Here is a 26,195-nt window from a genome sequence, read left to right on the forward strand (position 1 = left end):
ATATTGAATTGAAACTCAACATGTGTCTTTGGGGTTATAAAACTAGTTGATAGCATCAAATTCCATAACTCCGACCTGCCATTTAGCCAAATTACGCCCCCTTTTGGACTTAGAAAATCCTGCTTAAAGTTTTGCATGCAAGTACATACAGCTATTACCAAAATGCATATAGATTTGAAATTTAATTTGTCTTTATCTAGATCAATTACCTACCTCACTTGTTCAAGGCCCATAACTCTGACATGTATTTTGAGCAAATTATGCCCCCATTTGGACTTAGAAAATCCTGGTTAAAGTTTTACATGCAAGTTACTATCTCCTAAACTAATGCAGATATTGAATTGAAACTCAACATGTTTCTTCGGGGTTATAAAACTAGTTGATAGCATCAAGTCCCATAACTCTGACCTGCATTTTAGCCAAATTATGCCCCCTTTTGGACTTAGAAAATCCTGGTTAAAGTTTTGCGTGCAAGTACATTCAGCTATTACTTAAAGGCATACAGATTTGAAACTTACTTTTTCATTTACTAGATCAATTATCAACCTCACTGGGTCAAGTCACATAACTCTGACATGTATTTTTGGCAAATTTTGCCCCTTTTTGGACTTAGAAAATTCTGGTTAAAGTTTTACATGCAAGTTACTATCTCTAAAACTAATGCAGATATGGAATTGAAACTTAACATGTTTCTTTGGGATTATAAAAGTAGTTGACAGCATCAAGTCCCATAAGTCTGATATGCATTTTGGTCGAATTATGTCCCCTTTCGAACTAAAAACTCTTTTGATATTTAACATTTTGGGTAATATTTTCCTGCTTCTGTGACAATATTTCGAATAGTCGAGCTTGGCCGTCTTACGGACAGCTGTTGTTTTGTCTACTTTACCCCGCAGTTGAATCGCCGTCCAACATTTTGAAATGTGGAAATTTACCAGGTCACTTAGGTCATTATGGGCTTTTCTGTGCACACTATTCTAAAAATACAATAGCAAACACAGATGGAAAACATTTTAATATGACTGGTTGCTCTGGGATAAATTCATGTGATGTCATTCGCGTTGTTTATAGGTTGGAATGTCAGGAAATCCGAAGACGGGCAGATAGGCTGAAGTAGAAATGGGACAGGTATACCCATCTTGTAGGCAGTGAAAGTATTAAAGGTCTAGGTCACTGTGGATAGAACATGGAAATCTATTTTTGGTCAATGTCTTCTTATCTTTGTGTACCTTGTAACACTAGCAACAAATGGTAACAGCCTATATGCTTCTGTTAAAAAAAGGGCACAACTGGTAACACAAAGTAACATCCACTATGGTTATAAAACTAAAATACACTTTCATTTATGGACCTTTGTTACTGGTAACAAAATACTACTGTAACTGACTAAATATTGGTAAATTTTAGGTGTCAGGGGTGAGTTTGGGTATATTTTGCAGTAACAGTGTGTGATTTGAGTACAGTTTATAGTAAGTTTATGGTAAAACTTGATGAAATATGGCAAAAAATAAGCCCCAGCAAGGAAAAGTGGTCATAAATGATGCTGCAACAGCTATTTTCAGGGAAATTTTGAGCGTTAGCATACGTTACTGAAAAAGCCATAAAACCTTGAAATTTTATTGTATCGTACTGAAATCCCATTTCATAGGATGATTGGTCATGCAGAGTTAATGACCCCTATTGTTTTTGAGGTCACTCGGTTAAAGGTCAAGGTCACAGGGGCCTGAACGTTGATAACCATTTCCGATCAATAACTTGAGAACCACTTGACCCAGAATGTTGAAACTTCATAGGATGATTGAACATGCAGAGTAGATGACCCCTATTGGTTTTTGGGTTAGTCTATTAAAGGTCAAGATCACAGGGGTCTGGTCATGTAAAATAATTTCTGGAAAATAACTTGAGAACCACTTGACCTAGAATGTTGAAACTGGGTCATATGATCAAAGGTCAAGGTCACAGGAGCCTGAACAGTGACTTGAGAACCACTAGGCCAAGAGTGTTGAAACTTATTTAAATATGTTGAAAAAAATATTCTCCAAGGCCATAAAAACATTTAGGGTCAGGCCAAAAATTTAGGGTATGTCGGGATACCGGAAACAAACAATTTTTTACGCCTTACTGCTAAAATTTAAGTGAAAATAACACTTTTTGAATATAGAAATTTTCCTTTAAGGACAGATTACATCAAATCAGAAGTGACTACTCAGTGTTACTTGTGATGTATTCCAAAATGTAGTTCCATGCTATGAATGAAATGACATGAGAAGGTGACAGTTAAATTTTTGGCTTATTTTTATTGTTTATTGTATTGAGAAAAGATCTAGACCATATTCATTGAGAATTTCCTGGAAAAAGTTTTATTCTTTGCGAAAAATGTCTACCTACACGTAGTTGCTAAATGGCTGTTTTCATGTGGGCATTTTTAGAGGGTGATAACCTGTCAATATTTTCTATTTTTGATTAGAAGACATGTCATACTAAATGACCATATATGGTTTTCATATCATTGAAATGCTCTAAAAGTGTTGAAAATGAGATCTGAATGTTTTGTTGTTAATATGAAATAAATAAGGAATTGAATTGGTAGAATGTAACCTATAGGCATACAGACACTAAATAGAAAAATGGTGTAAAATAAAATGGTAGTTGCATAATGGCAGATACAAATAGTCGACAGTTTTTTTGCTCTGTATAGCTATTTTCCTTATTTTCTTTTTTTTTTTTTTTTTTTTGCTAAAATCACATGACAGATCTATTCTTGACATGTAGGTAGCATTTTCATAATGAAATAACAACATTAGAGAATTTTTCTTGAAAACTTAGATCATACACCACCCATATAATTTTGGGTCTTATTTTTTAGCCGATTATGCAGGTTGTGTGTTTGACTGAAAATGTTTTTCTTGCTTCAAACATGATCCCCACTTTTCTTGTGATTTTAATAGCACTGACAATATTCTTCAAGAAATTGTAAGTTACAGACATTTAAAATTGTCCTGATGTGTGCTGTGGTCATTGGAAATAGGTAACTTTTATTTAAACTAAAGAAGAAATGCAGCTATTTAGTGTGTTATAACCTATAAGATGACATTGGTGAAAATTGAAATCTGGTCAGATGAATGTGAAAATGGGCTATTTTGATTAAAATTTGATAGAAAATTACATATTTATTGCAATTTCTTTGTAAATGAGGATAAAACCCAAAATATCACATTTTTACTGTTTTTTAGTGTATTTTTTTTCTCAAAAATTGCATATTCATAGCCTACTGATTGCTATTTTTTGTCACTTGATCAAAGGTCAAGGTCACAGGAGCCTGAACAGTGACTTGAGAACCACTAGGCCAAGAGTGTTGAAACTTATTTAAATATGTTGAAAAAAATATTCTCCAAGGCCATAAAAACATTTAGGGTCAGGCCAAAAATTTAGGGTATGTCGGGATACCGGAAACAAACAATTTTTTTATGCCTTACTGCTAAAATTTAAGTGAAAATAAAACTTTTTGAGTATAGAATTTTTTCCTTTAAGGACAGATTACATCAAATCAGAAGTGACTACTCAGTGTTACTTGTGATGTATTCCAAAATGTAGTTCCATGCTATGAATGAAATGACATGAGAAGGTGACAGTTAAATTTTTGGCTTATTTTTATTGCTTATTGTATTGAGAAAAGATCTAGACCATATTCATTGAGAATTTTCTGGAAAAAGTTTTATTCTTTGCGAAAAATGTCTACCTACACGTAGTTGCTAAATGGCTGTTTTCATGTGGGCATTTTTAGAGGGTGATAACCTGTCAATATTTTCTATTTTTGATTAGAAGACATGTCATACTAAATGACCATAGGTATATGGTTTTCATATCATTGAAATGCGCTAAAAGTGTTGAAAATGAGATCTGAATGTTTTGTTGTTAATATGAAATAAATAAGGAATTGAATTGGTAGAATGTAACCTGTAGGCATACAGACACTAAATAGAAAAATGGTGTAAAAAAAAAAAATGGTAGTCGCATAATGGCAGATACAAATAGTCCACAGTTTTTTTGCTCTGTATAGCTATTTTCCTTATTTTCTTTTTTTTTTTTTTTTTTTTGCTAAAATCACATGACAGATCTATTCTTGACATGTAGGTAGCATTTTTATAATGAAATAACAACATTAGAGAATTTTTCTTGAAAACTTAGATCATACACCACCCCTATAATTTTGGGTCTCATTTTTAGCCGATTATGCAGGTCGTGTGTTTGACTGAAAATGTTTTTCTTGCTTCAAACATGATCCCCACTTTTCTTGTGATTTTAATAGCACTGACAATATTCTTCAAGAAATTATAAGTTACAGACATTTAAAATTGTCCTGATGTGTGCTGCGGTCATTGGAAATAGGTAAGTTTTATTTAGATTAAAGAAGAAATGCAGCTATTTAGTGTATTATAACCTATAAGATGACATTGGTGAAAATTGAAATCTGGCCAGATGAATGTGAAAATGGGCTATTTTGATTAAAATTTGATAGAAAATTACATATTTATTGCAATTTCATTGTAAATAAGGATAAAACCCAAAATATCACATTTTTACTGTTTTGAGTGTATTTTTTTCTCAAAAATTGCATATTCATAGTCTACTGATTGCTATTTTCTGGCAATCAGAGGTAAAAGTGAACATATTTAACACTTTAAATGTGTAATTTGTATGCAGATCAGAGTAGAAAATGACAAAATAGGGCTAAACAAGGCTATATTTAGGGTAAATGCATGAAAATGATGTCGCGACAGCTATTATTGATAAAATCTGATGGGGTGTCTTACATTACTGAAAATGCCATAGAACCTTAGACACTGTTGATATCAAGCTAAAACATTGTTATTTTCATGCATGTAGGTTTCTTCTACAGAACAGAACAGAACAGAACTTTATTGAAGAAGCACAGATTACAAATTAACATTTTGCAATAACATGTGCGCAAAACATATATACAAGAAATTCATTGGTGATATATACATTTTATGTTTGTTGGGAAAGTGGTTAATCTTTTTCTTTTGTTTTGTCTAAATTTAATATATTGCAGAAATACATAAAACGGACGACAAGAGTGCTTGTAGTTTGTATATACGGGCAGGTGCAGTAATCGCCGATTGTCACAGCCATTTATGTTTGTTTGTTTTCTTAATAAAAACAACATTAACAACTACAAAAACATATAAAAATGGATTTTACATAGATAGATACTGTAACTATAAATTTAAGCTTATGGACGGACATAGACGAGTATATACTGTTACAGTACCTTTAAAATGGACTTAGGTGAATACTGTAACTTTAAATTTTAAAATTGTGAACGGACATTGATGAATACTGTAACTATAAAACGGCAATAGATGAATACTAAAACTAAAAAATTAAAGTTGTGAAAAGGCATAGATGAATAGTCTGTAAATATAGAATTAAACTTGTAAACGGGCATACTTGAATACTGGAGCTATAAATTAAAACATGTGAACGGACATAGATGAGTACTGTATCTATAAACCGAACAAAGATGAATTCTAAGTTAAAAACATTAAAGTTGTACTGTAACTCTAAGTTTAAAATTGTGAACGGGCATAGATTAATACTATAACTGTAAATTTATTATACTTGTGAACGGACCTAGATGAATACTGTAAGTATAAAACGAACATAGATGAATACTGAAACAAAGAAACGAAAAGAAAGCTGTGAACGGACATAGATCAATACTGTAACTACATTTCAAATGAAACTGGCAGTGTCAGAGAAAAAAGCTTTCCTTATAGGCATACAGACACTAAATAGAAAAATGGGGCAATAAAATGGTAGTCGCATCATGATAGATACAAGTAGTTCTCAGTTTGTTTTTTTTGCTCTAAAAAGCTATTTTCCTTATTTTCTTTGCAATTTCTTGGCTAAAATCAAATGACAATTCTATGTTTGACATGTAGGTAGCATTTTCATAATGAAATAACAACATTAGAGAATTTTTAATGAAAACTTAAATCATACACCACCATTATAATTTTGGGTCAAATTTTTTAACCGATTTTGCAGGTTGTGTATTTGACTGAAAATATTTTCCTGCACCAAACATGATTCCCACTTTTCTTGTGATTTTTATTTATCACTGACAATATTCTTCAAGAAATTGTAAGTTACATACATTTAAAATGGGTCATGATGTGTGCTGCGGTCATTGGAAATAGGTAAATTTTATATAGCATAAAGAACAGATATTTAGTGTGTTGTAACCTATCAGAACTTTTTTTTCGAATTGGTGGTCTCTGACCATCTGGCAAGGGATTGAAAATGGGGGTAATGGCAGAATGCAAAACTGTTGAACAAGCGCACCAAATGTTAAGGACCTATGAGCTGAAAACTAACAGTAGATACGCTAGTTATAAAGCTACAAAGAACTTTGGGAGAAACGGTTCATACAATTTATTTTTCTGTTTTCCATCCATTCCTGTCTAAACAAATTATAATAGCCGTCGGACAGAACCGATTGCCAGATAAATTCGACACTAGTTTGTGTTGTGTTTTAACTTTTTAACCATTAAAACTGTAATTTGCCATTCCAGATAGTATCGGAACACCCACCCCGCTATTTATCACTATTTTTGCCCAAGTAAGCAAGTTGTCCAGGGGTATCTGTCCATTCCAGGGAAATGCTAGACGGTTTGACCCCTTGACATCTTGACCCCTTAATTTTTTTTACCAAAGATGACACCTTGACCCCTTAGTGACACTTTGACCCCTATTTCCAGTGACACCTTGACCCCTACTTTTTTTTTATTTGACACTTTGACCCCTTACATTTTTTTTGTGGCTAGGGGTATATTTTTCTGCAGTTTAATTTCTTAATGTGCATGCAAGTCATTGATAAAAGCTGTATTGATGGACTTGTACAACTTCTAGACTATGAGTAGGTGACAAAGTATGGTTTATGTGTGTTGTTTACTCATGTTGGTATTATTAAAAATGATGTTTCACAAACGTTTGCAATTATCTAAGAAATTATTTAGATGAAATTACTAATCAAGTTAGTAATTATAGATATAAATAACCTTATTGACTAATTGAAATAATAAAATAACTCTCTGCTCGAAACTTCACATTTATTGGTATAGTATACTACTTTATTTATAAATGTACAGTTTTATAAATAAATACAATAACGCTAAAACTAAATACTTTTCTCTTCATTCATTATTTCTTTCACTCATTCATTTCTCTTTTCATTCTCATATTTCTTTCATACAGTTAAATAGTTCAGTAAGAAAATACATTACATAAAACATAATATACATTTAATGAGTACACTTTGTACACTATTTACATGAAACAGACAATATAAATATAAAACATTATACAAAACACAACAGACAGAAATAAGAAAAATGCATCACATAAAACATAATACACTTTGTACACTTTTTACATGATGAGCACTGGTCAGTCTATTATAAAGTCCTGGCACTGTTCTTTCAATTTGGTTGAGTTTTAGATTTACATACGGCCGTAAATCTCACTAACACGGGCTAGAATGTCTTAACACATGATGTCATGGTCACCGTACTTGTCCCATTGCTCACCAATAAGATTGTCCATTGACACGTACACCTGAAGACGGTTCCTGCTCACTGCCTGCTGAGAGACAAGAGCAACAGTGATTGATACCAACTTTCTTCCTGGAGAAGAAGCGTAACTAGCACATAGAAGGGGAGTATGCTGCGTCCAGTTTTCTGGTTGAGGCCCCGGTGCCAACCCTCACAGTCGTTGTTTGTGCGTACAGGCTGCCTGTACACACTCCACTCGTCAATTGTCCACAAACTTGAGCCCAACAACTGATCCTAGACGTATTGGAAGAGATCCCGCACTGGATGCAAGCTGGTCATGGCACGTTCTCTCAGACGTTGGAACGCTCTCGATGTCCCGACCCGGTAGAAACGGAAGAGCAAGTAGCTTGCTTATCAGCTGATGAACGGTTCTCCTGTCCTGGTAGGTTTTGGCGAGACCGTGCTCCTTCACGTGACGAATGATGGACTGCGCCCAGTGGAAAGCACAACCATGTAGATCTGTACCTGGGAAGACCTGCCGAAGAGCCTGCAACAAACCTGAAATTGATCTAATAAATTAGGCATAACTTTGATACATATGTTTACGTTTAAACCATTTTCAGTGTAAACCAACTCTTTTAATATTCAACTTAGATAAAAGTTAATTATTTTGATTTTAAGGAATTTTCATAAAATATTAGCCTGATATCCTTTAACACCATACATTTCAATTAATATATGTTACCTACTTATTGCATGTTGTGAAGGTGAGACCCCATTTGGTAACACTTAAAGGACACAAGTTTATTGTATTGTACCAAGATTAGAGTAATTAGGGGCACACTTCAGTTTATAGTGCAGTGTAACCCATTTTCACACCTCAGTTAGTTTTTAATCCAATCACCACCCTATTGATGGAGTTCAAGTATGCCTTTAAACAATAAATTAAATGATAGATAAAATTGATAATCTGTTTAAAGAATAGTTGTAATTTATGTTATTTTTGAAGAATTTTATATCTGAAATTAATTTAATATTGAAATATCAATTTTATGAAAATACATTGAAAAAATTGATAAACGTGAAATAAAATGCTATTATAATAAGTGTTATTCATTCATAGACTTTAATTGTTCAAATCTTAATAGTGAAATTTTCACTCCACAAAATATATATTCATTTACATTAATTAATCAACAAACACATCCTTGATATCTATCTATTCTGATTGCAATAACTACAATACTATTATACTTAGTAAATTTTATAAAATCATTTTGCATATTTATCATTGACATTTTTTAATGCAACAAAACATGTTATAATGTACAATTATGTAAACACTCGTTTGTGTTGATAAAATATGTCCTTGAGTTTTCCAACAACTCTTATAATATTTATAGCTCAGTGGAAAATAATTGCATTCATTCAACATCTTATCAAACATAGCCAAATATGTGTAATTCAGAAACTTATTCAGCAATTAAGCATTTATAAAATGCTTCTAACCTAAACAGAGTTGACATGTAGTTGACATGTAGTGAGACTTATTTAATATTTGATATAATAATACAGATACTGAGAGAAGCTTTTCATTATTATCATTATTACATCCAGAACATTCTAACATACAATAACTATGTTAAATGGAAAATGGTGTTGCTTCAAAAATGAAACTAACTTTCAATATCTTGTAGAGATTCAGTAATTCCTTTCTATTTTCGGTAGACATCAGATTATCAAATTTATTTAGAGTGGGCCATCTACAGTAATATGGTTTTAAATATTTTCTTCGTAATTCTTTATATTTATATAACGGACATACAAGAAGAAAGTGACAATCATTTTCTAAAGAATTAAGATTACAAAATTTACATTTTCTATCATTTTGATCCATGTTGTTATATCTACCTCTTTCTGTTTCCAAATTATGTGATGATAATCTAAATCTACTAAGAGCAATTCGAAACTTTTTATCTTCAATTATATTTAAGTACTTTCCAAAATTAAATGAATGTTTAAATCTACTATAAGAGAGTAATCGTTGAGATATTCAAAGTCATTATATTTTAATACAGCATTTATACTTACCATATCATTATCAATAATTCAAAAAAAAAAAAAAAAAAAAAAAATGTTCTTCTTTATGCTATGTCACGTGTAAAAGCATGCTTTGTTTAATTGTATTATGCATTGTACACTCTTGTGTTACTGTAATAAGTAACTAGAGTTAATAAAGTGATGTTCTGTTCTGTTCTGTTCTGTTCTATACTTACCATATCATTATCGCCTTTTTACATATTCTTTGATGTGTCTTGTGATGTCAAAATCTTCAAATTTGATTAAAATTTGATTAAAATTGTATTATTTTCTGATGTCTGTTCCTTTCAAAAAAGTAAAATAATGTGAAATATTTGAGCCAAAACCTTTGTCAATATTCAACAAAAACACTAAAAACTAACTATAAATACTGAACATCGACATATATAACATGTAAATTTTTCACTTAAACCAAGCAAAATAAAAAAAAGATAAATTAGGGGTCAAAGTGTCACTATGAAAAAATGGACAATAGGGGACAAAGTGTCTAGGGGTCAAGGTGTCATCTTATTTTATTAGGGGTCAAGGTGTCAAGGGGTCAAAACATCTTGCTATCCAGGGAAACAGGCTGATTCGGACCATGGCTGATTCGGACCAAATATAAAATTTTTGGCTGATTCGGACAATATACTTTGAATAAAAGTAGATAATGACCATATATTTTGGCTGATTCAGACCACAAACTTTTATTTAACAGTCAATAATGACCATAAATTTTGGATGGTTCAGCAATTTTCAGAAAATAATGTTGATTATAGCTTATACACTAGGCAGTGGCTAGAGAACCGGAATCGGTTCCCTAGACAGCAAACTTATTCGTCCGGAACCGGTTCTCTAACCAAAATATCGTACATAGGCTAGGGAACCGGAATTTTATAACACTGCTGAAATTCATTCTGTTTCTATAAGTAGATCTAAGTATCATGCATATTATTATCTTAATTAATTTTACCATTCCCTTCCATTTTTCTGCGTTTACTGTCTCAAAAAAGTGTACTCGCCGCATTCCGTGTCCGCCATATTAATTGGAATGATGTAAACTAGTACGAAATGAATGCGTGAAAACTACTTTGTCGTTTTTAAATGTTATTTGTTTTAAACATGTACAATGTTTAAATTACTTTTTTGAATAGTATTAATTTGTATTTGCGTCATTACAGGTTTATAGATGTACAAACAAATTTAATTGCCATTAAAACTTCTTGCAGATTATCTGATCACTTTATATACTGGCTTGTAACACCTCGGCATTACACATTCAAAAATATGTGAGCAATATATTTACAAATTGACAGAAATTACTTAGTTTGTTTTAATTGTTTCTTTTATTGTTTTGTACCTTTTAAGTTTATTTCAAGTTTATTTCAGCTTCCGCATTCATTCGTACAAGTTTATCTTCCAATATGGCGGACAGTATGCAGCGAGTACACTTTTGGAGCCATAGTAAACACAGATAAATGAAAGGGCATAGATCTATATCTAGCTTGCTGAAATGGTGAAAAAAATTAAGATAATAACATGCATGACACTTTCCAAAAGAAACAAAGTGAATTTCGACAGCTTTATGCAGAGAAATAAAATTCCGGTTCCCTAGCCTATGCACAGTAATTTGGCTAGAGAACCGGTTCCGGACGAATAAGTTCGCTGTCTAGGGAACCGATTCCGGTTCTCTAGCCACTGCCTATACACTACATGAAACTTATATTGAGGGTTACTTGAAGTAAGAACATAAAATATGCACAGTACAAGCAGGTAAGAAGTTTTGACAAATTAAAATGCATTTAATAAGGACTTTAATTATTCTTTGCATCTATCTATCTATCTATCTATCTATAAATACTGCATGACACCCTTGTGAGTATTTTATGCAGGTGCGCGTCAGTGCATAAGAGTTTAAAAGCAGGAATGTACAGGAGAAATAAAGTGATACATAAAGTATTTGTGAGAATTAGAGACATTAAACTTAATACTCATAAATTTTATTTTCACTCATGACATTAGTGTCAGGAAAACTTAAACAATTTGGGCCGAAAAAGCCAAGTAAACTTGGTCCGAATCAGCCATGGTCCAAGTCGGTCTGTATTCTCCATTGGGTGTGTGGGGGGGGGGGGGACATGCTTCCCAACCTTTTTTGACCGTCGAGGGGTTTTCATGATAACTAAGTGGGATATTTGGAGTTTCAAGTGGGAGGTTTTCCTTGGCACAATTTTTTGTGGTGCATACCATAAAATTATGATTTTTGACCTTAGTTTACCAGGCTGATAACATTGCCCGATCGGGCTTTAGACATAAAAAATCATGTTTCTTGAAAAATAATGAAGATGTCTAAAGCCGGATCGGGCAATGTTACCAGCCTGGAGACTAACATCTAGGGATTGTAACTTAGCAGCAAACTTGGTCCATTTATTAAGCATTTCATATGACACAAATTAAAATAAAAATAACTTGGTTGCCTTCAGTTTTGGTAGAACTATTTCCCCTTTTCAGATTTTTATGACGCAATATTTCTGAAGTCTGACATGCTCATTGATATATTTTAATAGATATTATATTGGACTTCATTTATGCAAGGAGTAATATATCGGACGTCATGCGGCAATATGACGTCATAATTGACGTCATAATGCTCTCTTACCGGTTCGCGCGTCAACCGTTGTTTATCGCAGAATATATAGAGCTTGATTTTCTTCTTTGTTTAACTGGAAATCAAATCGAGCCATGTTAGAATGCTAATTTACAGACAGTCTCTATCAAACATGATGCTTCACACTAGTCTCACACTTCAAACACTTCTGGCTGTCAATCATCAAGAGTTAAACTTAAACCACTTTGATTAGTTATGGGGCGGAGCTAATTATGTCTCCCATCACACAGTGAACATCAAATAATTTTGACTAGCAAATAAAACAATAAAACCAAGATAATATTACAGCATAGATCTAATAAAAATGTCTGTTTCAGATCATATCTTATATTGTAAAACATCACCTGACCTCTGTTTATGGTTTATTCAACACTTTTACATAATGCACATTAACAGATTAGAACAAGCTGTAACAGTAATGTAAAAATTATAAAGCAATCAGAATAATACAAAATTTTGTTTGTTAAAAAGTATAGTGGATTGATGGTCAATACTGGTCGATTCAGTTTTGGTCCTTGGCAATGTGTCCTGGTCTGGCTCAGTTCTGGACAATATACTTAGATTGGTCAGTGGTCAATACTAGTTTATTAAATGCTTTTATCACTTTAAAGTATAGCCTTTATTTTGAATTAATTAAAAGAATTATTACTATAAATTACACTCATTGAAATGGACAGTACTGGTCATTTCAAATTTTGGTCCTTCACAGGATCCCTGATCAACACATATTGTGGTCAATACTGGTCATTTGAATACTTTGAATTGCATAACTAATTTTTTTTAGATAAAGTTACATGTACCATGTTCAAGCACCTCATTGATACAGTGGGATTATTGATCATGGCAGCTAATAAGTGACTAGATAGACAGGCCTGCAACATATAATCTATTGTATATTGTAAGACATGGTGTCAATTAGGCAATGTGACACTTGCTATCAAAACACAATTAAACCACTTCAATGAAAGGGTCCAGTTGTAGGCAGCAATTTTTCATTGAATTAAATACCAGTAAAAATAATTAGATTTATCACTTGTGAATCAAACACTTGACTGCTACAGTTTATGAAATACTTTCTACAAATGAAGTTCAGTTAAATTAGCAATATAATGACCAGTATGAACCAGTGCTGACAAATTGACCACTTCTGACTAATTTGGGAGTATTAATTTGGTTGCTTGAACTAAATATAATGCACGCAAATACCTTCATCAAACCCCAAATGCTCTTAACAGTCATTATTTAAATTGTTCATAAACTCTGCAAAATATCTTAACAGTCAGTATTGACTAATTGACCAGTATTGACCAATTGAACAGTATTGAGCGGTATTGACCAATTTGACTTCGTTCTGGACTTAGATTGCTTTGTATCGACAAGGATGCTACCGGGGGCATCAAGCGTTTATTGAACGCAGCTTCTTGTTATTACTGGCTGAAGGGAAAATTGAGACCACTTCTCTGTGGTACAACATGCATATTAGATATAATTTTTAGGTGTTTTTTTAGCTATCTGTACCTGGTAAAGAGGTTTTTGTGGACTCGTATAGATTTTTAGCTCGACTATTCATAGAATAGTAGAGCTATTGCACTCGCCCATGCGTCGGCGGCGTCCGCGTCCCGATTTTGGTTAAGGTTTTGTATGTAAGCTGGTATCTCAGTAACCACTTGTGGGAATGGATTGAAACTTCACACACTTATTCACTGTGACAAACTGACTTACACTGCACAGGTTCCATAACTCTATTTTGCTTTTTTACAAAATTATGCCCCTTTTTCGACTTAGAAATTTTTGGTTAAGGTTTTGTATGTAAGCTGGTATCTCAGTAACCACTTGTGGGAATGGATTGAAACTTCACACACTTATTCACTGTGATGAACTGACCTACATTGCACAGGTTCCATAACTCTATTTTGCTTTTTTACAAAATTATGCCCCTTTTTCGACTTAGAAATTTTTGGTTAAGGTTTTGTATGTAAGCTGGTATCTCAGTACTTACTAATGGGAATGGATTGAAACTTCACATACTTGTTCACTGTCATGATCTGACATGCACTAAGCAAGTCCCATAACTCTACTCTTTTTTTTCTCAAAATTATGCCCCTTTTTCGACTTAGCAGTTTTTGGTTAAATTTTTGTATGTAATCTGATATCTCAGTATCCACTAATTGGAATGGATGGAAACTTCACACACTTGTTCACTGTCATGATATGACATGCAGTACAGAGGTTCAATACCTCTACTTTGCATTTTACAAAATTATGCCCCTTTTTCAACTTTTGTATTCATTCAATTGACAAGGCTGTTGAATAGTCGAGCGTTGCTGTCCTCCGACAGCTCTTGTTTTTCTTTTTTTGTAGGTTTAATTTCCCTTAGTTGTAACTATTAATAACTTATATGATATCCTTTTTATAATAGGCCAAAATTATTCTATTTGTAGGTTTTTATACTTGTATCTGCTAATTTTAATTTTTGTTTTAACATGTTTTATATACAGTAAAATATTATTTATACATTATTTACAGATATCATTTCATTATGTTATACAGCAGTATAGAAAATAATATGCTGTCTAGTAGGAGACTTTGTACTGCATGACAATATTTCATTCACTTGGTAATAAATTATTTCTTTATTTAAAGATTTGAGGAATGCTAAGAAAGTGTTTTGGGAAGACATGCCTTCAGCTTTGTATGGAAAAATAGCTTTCAATGGAACACCATTTGTAATACTTGGAAATAAAATGTTTGACTGCCAGTTTGGTAAAGACAGGAAAGAGAAACGTAAAGCCAAAATGCAGATGGAAAAGGTAATAGTTGTGTGTCCTTTTAAGGGTGAGCTATTAGTATGGGGTGGATGGTCTGATGTCCACATTTTTAGCTCACCTGTCACAAAGTGACAAGGTGAGCTTTTGTGATCGCGCGGTGTCCGTCGTCCGTCCGTGCGTCCGTAAACTTTTGCTTGTGACCACTCTAGAGGTCACATTTTTCATGGGATCTTTATGAAAGTTGGTCAGAATGTTCATCTTGATGATATCTAGGTCAAGTTCGAAACTGGGTCACGTGCCATCAAAAACTAGGTCAGTAGGTCTAAAAATAGAAAAACCTTGTGACCTCTCTAGAGGCCATATATTTCACAAGATCTTCATGAAAATTGGTCAGAATGTTCACCTTGATGATATCTAGGTCAAGTTCGAAACTGGGTCACGTGGGGTCAAAAACTAGGTCAGTAGGTCTAAAAATAGAAAAACCTTGTGACCTCTCTAGAGGCCATATTTTTCATGAGATCTTCATGAATATTGGTCAGAATGTTTATCTTGATGATATCTAGGTCAAGTTCGAAACTGGGTCAGGTAGGGTCAAAAACTAGGTCATTAGGTCTAAAAATAGAAAAACCTTGTGACCTCTCTAGAGGCCATATTTCTCAATGCATCTTCATGAAAATTGGTCAGAATGTTCATCTTGATGATATCTAGGTCAAGTTCGAAACTGGGTCACGTGGGGTTAAAAACTAGGTCAGTAGATCTAAAAATAGAAAAACCTTATGACCTCTCTAGAGGCCATATTTTTCATGAGATCTTCATGAATATTGGTCAGAATGTTCACCTTGATGATATCTAGGTCAAGTTCGAAACTGGGTCATGTGGGGTCAAAAACTAGGTCAGTAGATCTAAAAATAGGAAAACCTTGTGACCTCTCTAGTGGCCATATTTCTCAATGGATCTTCATGAAAGTTGGTCAGAATGTTTATCTTGATGATATCTAGGTCAAGTTCGAAACTGGGTCATGTGCGATCAAAAACTAGGTCAGTAGGTCTAAAAATATGAAAACCTTGTGACCTCTCTAGAGGCGATATTTTTCAATGGATCTTCATGAAAATTGGTCAGAATGTTTACCTTGAAGATATCTAGGTCAAGTTCGAAACTGGGTCACGTGGGGTTAAAAACTAGGTCAGTAGATCTAAAAATAGAAAAACCTTGTGACCTCTCTAGAGGCGATATTTTTCAATGGATCTTCATGAAAATTGGTCAGAATGTTTACCTTGAAGATATCTAGGTCAAGTTCGAAACTGGGTCACGTGGGGTTAAAAACTAGGTCAGTAGATCTAAAAATAGAAAAACCTTGTGACCTCTCTAGAGGCCATATTTTTCATGAGATCTTCATGAATATTGGTCAGAATGTTCATCTTGATGATATCTAAGTCAGATTCGAAACTGGGTCACGTGGGGTCAAAAACCAGGTCAGTAGGTCTAAAAATAGAAAAAACCTTGTGACCTCTCTAGAGGCCATATTTCTCAATGGATCTTCATGAAAATTGGCGAGAATGTTCAGCTTGATGATATCTAGGTCAGGTTCGTAACTGGGTCATGTGCGGTCAAAAACTAGGTCAGTAGGTTGAAAAATAGAAAAACCTTGTGACCTCTCTAGAGGCCATATTTTTCACGAGATCTTCATGAAAATTGGTGAGAATGTTCACCTTGATGATATCTAGGTCAAGTTTAAAAGTGGGTCACGTGCCTTCAAAAACTAGGTCATTAGGTCAAATAATAGAAAAACCTTGTGACCTCTCTAGAGGCCATATTTTTCAATGGATCTTCATGAAAATTGGTGAGAATTTTTTATCTTGATGATATCTAGGTCACATGTGCTCAAAAACTAGGTCACTATGTCAAATAATAGAAATAACGATGTCATACTCAGTTGAACACTGGGTCATGTGGAGATAGGTGAGCGATTCAGGACCATCATGGTCCTCTTGTTACTTAAACATCTTCTGCTCTGAAACTACTGGATCTTCATCAAACTTGGTCTGTAGTATCATTATAGGGTTCTTCCCAAAATTTATCAAATGGGGCACTTGGTCCCTTTAATGGGCCACTAGAGCTAAAAGAAGAAATACCTTTATACGTCTTCTTATGAACTGCTTGATGGATCTTTATCAAACTTGGTCTTTAGCATCATTATATGGTCGTCTCCCAAATTTGTTAAAATGGGGTACTGCTATGGCCCCTTTCAGGAGCTGCTAGGGCTTAAAAGTAGAAATACCTTTAAGAGCTATTAGTATGGGGTGGATGGTCCGATGTCCACATTTTTACTTAAACATCTTCTGCTCTGAAACTACTGGTCAGAATAACACCAGGGTCTGTACCATCCTGGTGAGGTCCCCTATCAGTTTTGTTCAAACGGGGGCACTTGGTCCCTTTTAGGGGCTGCTAGAACTGAAAATAGAAACACTTCTCATGAACTGCTCAATGGATCTTCATCAAACTTGGTCTGTTGCATCATTATATGGTTCGCCCCCAAATTTGTTTAAATGGGGGTGCTTGGCCCCTTTTGTGCTTGGCCCCTTTTAGGGGTCGCTAGAGCTTAAAACAGAAATACCTTTAAACAACTTCTTATCATGAACTGCTTGATGAATCTTCATCAAATGTGGCCTGTAGCATCGCTACAAGATCCTATCCCAAGTTTGTTTAAATTGGGGTGCTTAGCCCTTTTAAGGGGTTGCTAAAGTTAAAAATAGAAATACCTTTGAACAACTTCTTCTCATGAATTGCTTGATGGATCTTCATCAAACTTGGTCTGTAGTATCATTATAGGGTTCTTCCCAAAATTTATCAAATGGGGCACTTGGTCCCTTTAATGGGCCACTAGAGCTAAAAGAAGAAATACCTTTATACGTCTTCTTATGAACTGCTTGATGGATCTTTATCAAACTTGGTCTTTAGCATCATTATATGGTCGTCTCCCAAATTTGTTTAAATGGGGTACTTCTATGGCCCCTTTCAGGAGCTGCTGAACTGCTTGATGGATCTCTGTCAAACTTAGTCTTTGGCATCATTATATGGTCCTCTTAGAAGTTTGTTCTAATCAGGGTACTTTGCCCCTTTTAGGGGCTGCTAGAGCTAAAAATAGAAATACCTTTAAATATCTTATTACAAACCACTTGATTGATCTTCATCAAACTTGGTCTGTAGCATCATTATATGGTCCATTTCAAAGTTTGTTCAAATTGGGGCACTTGGCCTCTTTTAGGGGCTGGAAGAGCTATTAAACGACTTCATTTTCATGCACCGCTTGATGAATATCATTATAACTTGGTTTGTAGCATCATTATATGATCCTCTCCCAAATTTGTTCAAATCGGGGCACTTGGCTCCTTCTAGGGGCCACTAAAGCTAAAGAAATTTCTTATTATAAACCGCTTGATTGATCTTCATCAAACTTGATTTGTAGCAATATTACATAGTCTTCTCCCAAATTCGTTCAAATGGGGGCACTTGGCCCCTTTTAACGGCCGCTAGAGCTAAAAATAAAACACCTTTAAAAAGTTTCTTGATATTAATTTTTTTTTGGATAAATTTAACACTGTCAGAAGCAAGATCTAATTAAGCCAAGTCTGCCTCAGGTGAGCGACTTCGTCCCATTTGTGCCTCTTGTTGATAAAAAAAAAAAGGTACAAATTTCTTAGAGTCTGTGCACAATTACAAAATTTTATGACTATAAATAAAATATTTATAAACTGGTAGCAATGTTCTTGCACAAGTATATTAGAATCATACAGTCAGTTTTTGTTTTTGCATTTGAATGTCAGATAGCAAGAAATAGAAGTAACTGTCATGAAGTAGTTTGTGTTGTTATACCCCCACCAAACATGTTTGCGGGGATGCGCTATATAGGAGTCAGTTTTGTCACGACATGTCACATCATGTCCTGTCCCGTCCCAAAATCTGTATCTCAGTTATTACTTAATGGATTTGATTCAGACTTAAAATAGATGTTCCACCTTATCACCCACATCGTGTGACCAGTTTTTCATGAATTATGCCCCCCTTTTACTTAGAATTTAAGGTTAATTTTGATGCATTTTCATTCTATCTCAGTTATTAGGGAATGTATTTGTTTCAGACTTTAACTTAAGTAATTGTTCCACATCATCACCCTTATTATATGACATAAGATGCATAACTCTTGCACCAGTATTTCCTGAATTATGTCCCCATTTTGCTTAGAATTATACTTAATATATAGTGTTTTGGTATACTTTATCTATGCCTCTCTTATTTGATATTTTTATGCCCCCCTTCGAAGAAGGAGGGGTATATTGTTTTGCAGATGTCGGTATGTCTGTCTGTCGGTTGGTCTGTCTGTCGGTCGGTCGGTCTGTATGTAGACCAATCCGTTTCCGGATGATAACTCAAGAACGCTTGGGCCTAGGATCATGAAAGTTAATAGAAAGGTTGATCATCACCTGCAGATGACCCCTATTGATTTTGAGATCTGTATGTGAAAGGTCAAGGTCACAGTGACCCTTAACAGTTCAATGGTTTCCGGATGATAACTCAAGAACTCTTGGGCCTAGGATCATGAAAGTTGATAGAAGATTGATCATGATCAGCAGATGGCCCCTATTGATTTTGAGGTCAGTATGTCAAAGTTCAAGGTCACAGTGACCCGGAACAGTTAAACGGTTTCCGGATGATAACTCAAGATTGCTTGGGCCTAGGATCGTGAAAGTTGATAGGGAGGTTGGTCATGACCAGCAGATGACCCCTATTGATTCTGAGGTCAAAAGGTCAAAGTTCAAGGTCATAGTGACCAGGAACAGTAAAACGGTTTCTAGGCAATAACTAAAGAATGCTTGGGCCTAGGATCAGGAAAATTGATAGGGAGATTGATCATGACCAGGAGATGACCCCTATTGATTTTGAGGTCATTTGGTCAAAGTGCAAGGTCAGATTGGCCAGGAACAGTTTAACGGTTTCTGGACGATAACTTGAGAACGTTTGGGCCAAGGGTCATGAAAGATGATAGAGAGGTTCATCATGACCAGCAGATGACCCCTATTGATTTTAAGGTCAGTAGGTCAAAGGTCAAGGTTACAGTGACCCACAACATTTTAACGATTTCCTGACAATAACTTGAGAACGCTTTGGCCTAGGATCATGAAACTTGATAGGGAGGTTGGTCATGACCTGTGGATGACCCCTATAGATTTTGAGATCTGTAGGCTAAGGATCAAGGTCACATTGACCCAGAACAGTTAAACCCTTTCCAGACGATACCTTAAGAATGCTTGGGCCTAGGATCACTAAACTTAATAGGGAGGTTGATCATGTCCAGCAGATGACCCCTTTTGATTTTGAGGTCAATAGGTCAAAGGTCAATGTCACATTGAACCAGAACAGTAGAACTTTTGTTTACAGTGAGCAAATAATTTCTGTTCCTTGTGCAATTACTGAATGCATCAAGGGGGGCATTTCGTGTTCGACGAGCTCTTGTTTAACACAGATTCAAGCTATTGTGCAATATTCATCCACCATTGGAGTTATTTAACACTCTTTTGACCGTTCTTGAGAGATTTATATGTTTTTGGTACACAGGTGTCGCCAACATCATTCGACTTTGGCTACAAACCATCAATTTTAGATGTACATTTTTAGCTCACCTGTCACATAGTGACAAGGTGAGCTTTTGTGATCACCTTTCGTCTGTCGTCAGTCCGTCCGTCCGTGCGTCAACAATTTCTTGTCTGCACGATAGTGGTTTCATTTATGATTTTATTTTAACCAAACTTGCACACAACTTGTATCACCATAAGACCTCGGTTCCTTTCTTGAACTGGCCAGATCCCATTATGGGTTCCAGAGTTATGGCCCCTGAAAGGGCCAAAATTAGCTATTTTGACCTTGTCTGCACAATAGCAGCTTCATTTATGATTTTATTTTAACCTCTTGCACAAAACTTGTATCACCATAAGATCTTGGTTCCTTTCTTCAACTGGTAAAATTTCATTATAGGTTCTAGAGGTATGGCCCATGAGAGGGCAAGAATTAGCTATTTTGACCTTTTCTACACAATAGCAGCTTAATTTATGATTTGAATTTAATCAAACTTGCACAAAACTTGTGTCACCATAAGATCTCGGTTACTTTTTTAAACCGGCCAGATCCCTTTATGGGTTCCAGAGTTATAGCCCCTGAAAGGGCCAAAATTAGCTATTTTGACCTTGTCTGCACAATAGCAGCTTCATTTATGATTTGATTTTAACCAAACTTGCACACAACTTGTATTACCACAAGATCTTGGTTCCTTTCTTGAACTGGCCAGATTCCATCATGGGTTCCAGAGTTATAGCCCCTTAAAGGTCCAAAATTGGCTATTTTGGCTTTTGCAGCCATATAGATACTACATTTATGGTTTTATTTAATACAAACTTCCAAAATATCTTCAACAACAATAAATCTTGGATTCCATGACAAATCAGATCCAATCGTAGGTTCCAGAGTTATTTTATATCTGATTACCTCCCCTGATTGTAATCAAAATGGATTTACATCAGTAAGTACTTATAGGACTTATTTGAAATTTCATTATTAACATTAGTTGGACTGAGCCAATCAGGGTAGATAACTATGGACTGATTTTATGTCAAATTACCTCCCTTTATTTCAAATTAAAATGGGTATATCTCAATAACTAATGAATATACTGATCTGAAAATTCATTTATGTCGACAGATTTATTTGCCAGATCCTTCTTTTGTTCACTTACAATAATTTTTTTTTAATTACTTCCCTTTTACGTTACTATAAATAGCTTATTTTTAGTAACTTTTTTATTATTGGCTGTAGGGAAAAACCGAGACCACTTTTCTGTGATACAACATGGATGGTACCTCCAATTTTTAGGTGTATTTTGACATATCTGTACCTGGTAAGAATTTTTTTTTTCTTTTTGGTTAAATTTCTTCCCTTTGTTGTTCCTGTCCTTTGGACTTTGATATTTTTTCTGAGGACCTTCTTGTCCTCAAGTGCAATGATAACAGGTGAGCGATATAGGGCCATAATGGCCCTCTTGTTGTAGTTATGTCCCCTTTCCAACTTAAAGTTTGTCAAACTCATGGTTGCTGGACAATAACTTACAAAAGGCTCGGCAGATTTAAATAAATTTTGGTACACATGTATAACATCATAAAATACAGGTCAAGTTTGATTTGAATTGCACCTTCTTGTGGCCATGTCTTTCTTTTGGTTGCCATTCTTCTGTGACAAGACAGTATTGTGGGGGTATTCATCACTCCTGTGACAGTTCTAGTTTATTTTGAATCTTAAAAAAAACCATAGAGAAATGAAGACCAATTTAGTCACTCCTGTGACAGTTCTAGTTTATTTTGAATCTTAAAAAAAAACATAGAGAAATGAAGACCAATTTAGAGACCTGTTAGGCAGGAGTGAATTAGACAGCCAGCTTCAAAGTGGTACAAACCAGAAAGCGAAAAGTAAAACCAAAAAGGTAATTATTAGGTAATACTATGTCCTTTTTTAGTTAAAAATAAAAGCAGCAAATTCCGGAGAATGTATTTGCACATTTGTTAAATGTTACATCAGTATATGAGCCGTGCCATGAGAAAACCAACATAATGGCTTTGCGACCAGCGTGGATCCAGACCAGCCTGCGCATCCACGCAGTCTGGTCAGGATCCATGCTGTTCGCTAATGGTTTCTCTAATTACAGTAGGCTTTAAAAGCGAACAGCATGGATCCTGACCAGACTGCGCAGATGCGTAGGCTGGTCTGGATTCATGCTGGTCGCAAACCCACTATGTTGGTTTTCTCATGGCACGGCTCATATAAGTTTTTATTTGATTTGACATACAGAATATAACTGAATATATTTGTAAACTGGTAGAAATGCCCTACCTTCCTAACACTGATCCTTATTATGTTCACTGAAGAGGGAGCATAGTTTCCACTGTGTCCATCTGTCCATCCATCAAACTTCTTGTCTTGAAAAGTGATAAAGGTACCAGGTTATAACATTTAACACCATAATAGAGCTGCAGTGACAATGAACCATAACTGTGGGTGGTTCCAGTTTTAGGGGAGTATGCAGATGAGCTGTTGTGACTGGTAATTGCCTGGTGTCAATTGTGCATCTTACGTCATTAAATGCCTTGTGAACACTAGAGGTCACAGTTGTGACCCAATATTTATGAAACATAGTCAGCAGAATGTTTGTCTTGACGATCTCAAGTTCAAAACTGTGTCATGTGGGGTCAGAAACTAGGTCAGGAGGTCAGACCAAAGGAAAAGCTTGTGTACGCTCCTGAGGCCACAGTTGCGTCTTAGTAACCACTTATGGGAATGGATTGAAACTTTACACACCTATTCACTGTGATAAACTGACTTACATTGCACAGGTTCCATAAATCTATTTTGCTTTTTATGCCCCTACTTTTGGGGGGGCGCATATAGATTTGCCCTTGTCCGTCTGTCCGTCCTTCCGAGAATATTGTGTCGCGCGTAGCTCCAAAAGTATCTGACATAGAGTCACAAAACTTTACAAGAATGTTGATCAGCATGTGTAGTTGTGCACCTGGGGTTTCGCGTCTGGATTCATTTAGTTGTGTAGGAGTTATGGCCCCTGACTTTGTAAAAATTGGTCATTTAAATGTTATGTCGCGCCTAGCTCCAAAAGTATTTGTCCTAGAGTCACAAAACTTTACCGGAATGTTGGTCAGCATGTGTAGTTGTGCACCTTGGGTTTTCCGTCCAGATTCATTCAGTTATGTAGTAGTTATGGCCCCTGACTTAGTAAAAAAATTGGTTATTTTAATGTTGAGCGCACGTTGCTCCAAAAGTATTTGACCTAGAGTCACAAAAGTTTACAGGAATGTTGGACATGTGCAGTTATGCACCTGGGGTTTCGCGTCTGGATTCACTCAGTTGTGTAGGAGTTATGGCCCTATACTTAGTTAAAAATTGATCATTTTAATGTTGTGTCGCGCGTAGCTCCAAAAGAATTTGACCTAGAGTCACCAAAGTTTACAGGAATGTTGGTCAGCATGTGTAGTTGTGCACCTGGGGTTTCGCGTCCGGATTCATTCAGTCATGTAGGAGTTATGTCCCCTGACTTAGTTAAAAATTGGTCATTTAAATGTTGTGTCGCACATAGCTCCAAAAGTTTTTGACCTAGAGTCACTAAAGTTTAAAGGAATGTTGGTCAGCATTTGCGGTTGTGCACCTGGGGTTTCGCGTCTGGATTCATTCGGCATTTTAGGAGTTATGGCCCCTGACCTAGGAAAAAATTTCAAATTTCAATTACAAAAATTGCAGAGTTTTGGGACTTTGTTTCTTGTTAACATACTATGTACATACTGTCTGCATATGCAGTCTTGTGCGCGCCTAATCTTCCGAACCCTTGCACACAATCTAATTAAACTTCACACAAGTGATCAGTACCAACCCTAGTTGTGCATGGTGCATGTTACGTTCTTTTAGATAAATATTCTGCATAGTTATGGGACTTTGTTTTTTGTGACTATACTGTATACATACAGTCTATATACATACAGTCCACATAATTATGCAATCTTGTGTGCGTCAAATTGGAATGTACTGTGTCAGTGCATGCGGGGGGTACATTCATCACCTTTAGTGATAGCTCTAGTTTGGTTAATGTTTTGTATGTAATTGTGTCCCTTTTTAGCTCGACTATTCGAAGAATAAGTAGAGCTATCCTACTCACCATGGCGTCGTTGCCGGCGTTGGCGTCACACTTTGGTTAAGTTTTTTGTACCAGACGAAGTCTTTTGAGATAAAGCTTAGAAACTTTCAACACTTGTTTACCATCACCATGTCCAGTTTTAGGCAAGAGTACATAACTCTGTCAAGGATTTTGGCTGAATTATGGCCCCTTTTAACTTAGAAATCTTGGTTTTTCGTACCAGTTCACATTTTTTGTAAAGTGTTTGACATATGGATTTGAAACTTTTATCACTTGTTGATTAAAACAGTCTCAATCTGTAAGCAAGAGTACATAACTATGTCAACTATTTTGACTGAATTATGGCCCTTTTTGGACTTGGAAATTGGTACAATTTGTGTACAAGTCCATGTTTTGACAAAACTATTTGACATGTGGCGTTGAAAGTTTAAACAGTTGTTCATCATCATGATTTATATCTGTAGGCATGAGTACATAACTGTGTCAACAATTTTGGCTGAATAATGACCCTTTTTAGACTTGGAAAGTGGTTCAGTTTTTGTACAAGTCCATGTTTTGTCAAAACTATTTGACATGTGTCTTTGAAACTTTAAACACATGTTTATCATCATGATTTCGATCTGTAAGTAAGAGTACATAACTCTGTCAACTATTTTGGCTGAATTATTGCCCTTTTTGGACTTGGAAATTGGTTTAGTTTTCATACAAGTCAACGTTTTGTCGAAGCTATTTGACATGTGGCTTTGAAACTTTAATACTTGTTTATCACCATGATTCCCATTCTGTAGGCAAGAGTACATAACTCTTTTTTTTTGGCTAAATTATGGCCCTTTTGGACTTGGAAATCAGTGAAGTTTTTTCGTACCAGTCTATATTATGCCTAACTTGTTTGTCATATGGCTTTGAAACTTTGACCACTTGTTTACCTTCATAGTCTCCTTACCTAGGACAAGGACTTGAGCTTGGTTATGGCCCTTCTCTGGACATAGAAATTAGTTAGGTTTCGCATACCATTTGATATTTTGTCTATCAACTGTTTGATATATGGCTTTGACACTTTGAACACTTGCTTACCAACATGGTCACACATTGCATTAATCTGCAAAACTTATCCAAATCCACAGATGCAGGTACATTGTTTGTCTTATGTCGTCTTTTGTCTGAAAATCTCCCAGGTATTATTTTGACCCTATACTTCTATCGATGCTTCGAATAGTCAAGCGCGCTGTCAACGGACAGCTCTTGTTTGACTTAGTAGTTTGTATGTACCGGTACTAACATACACAATCTTAGTACCCAATAATGGGAATAGATTGAAATTTCACACAATTGTCCGCTGTCATGAACTGATATGCATTTTACATATT

The 26,195-nt window shown here is 35.1% G+C and overlaps 1 protein-coding gene across 2 annotated transcripts in view; it reads left to right on the plus strand.

Annotated features, from left to right (window-relative positions):
• The first annotated feature begins 6,288 nt into the window (after positions 1–6,288).
• LOC123534181 (uncharacterized) overlaps positions 6,289–26,195 on the plus strand; it is a 58,224-nt gene continuing 38,317 nt past the window's right edge. Inside the window, exons 1-3 of one of the 2 annotated variants that reach the window (XM_045316293.2) lie at positions 6,289–6,448; positions 14,965–15,131; positions 22,516–22,614. In XM_045316293.2, the coding sequence (XP_045172228.2) occupies positions 6,328–6,448; positions 14,965–15,131; positions 22,516–22,614 (387 nt within the window). In that variant the 5' untranslated portion in view covers positions 6,289–6,327. The remainder of the gene's footprint in view (positions 6,449–14,964; positions 15,132–22,515; positions 22,615–26,195) is intronic. The other variant, XM_045316294.2, reaches the window with a different exon arrangement.

Source organism: Mercenaria mercenaria, chromosome 12 (assembly GCF_021730395.1).
Source record: "Mercenaria mercenaria strain notata chromosome 12, MADL_Memer_1, whole genome shotgun sequence".
Lineage (NCBI taxonomy): Eukaryota > Metazoa > Mollusca > Bivalvia > Venerida > Veneridae > Mercenaria > Mercenaria mercenaria.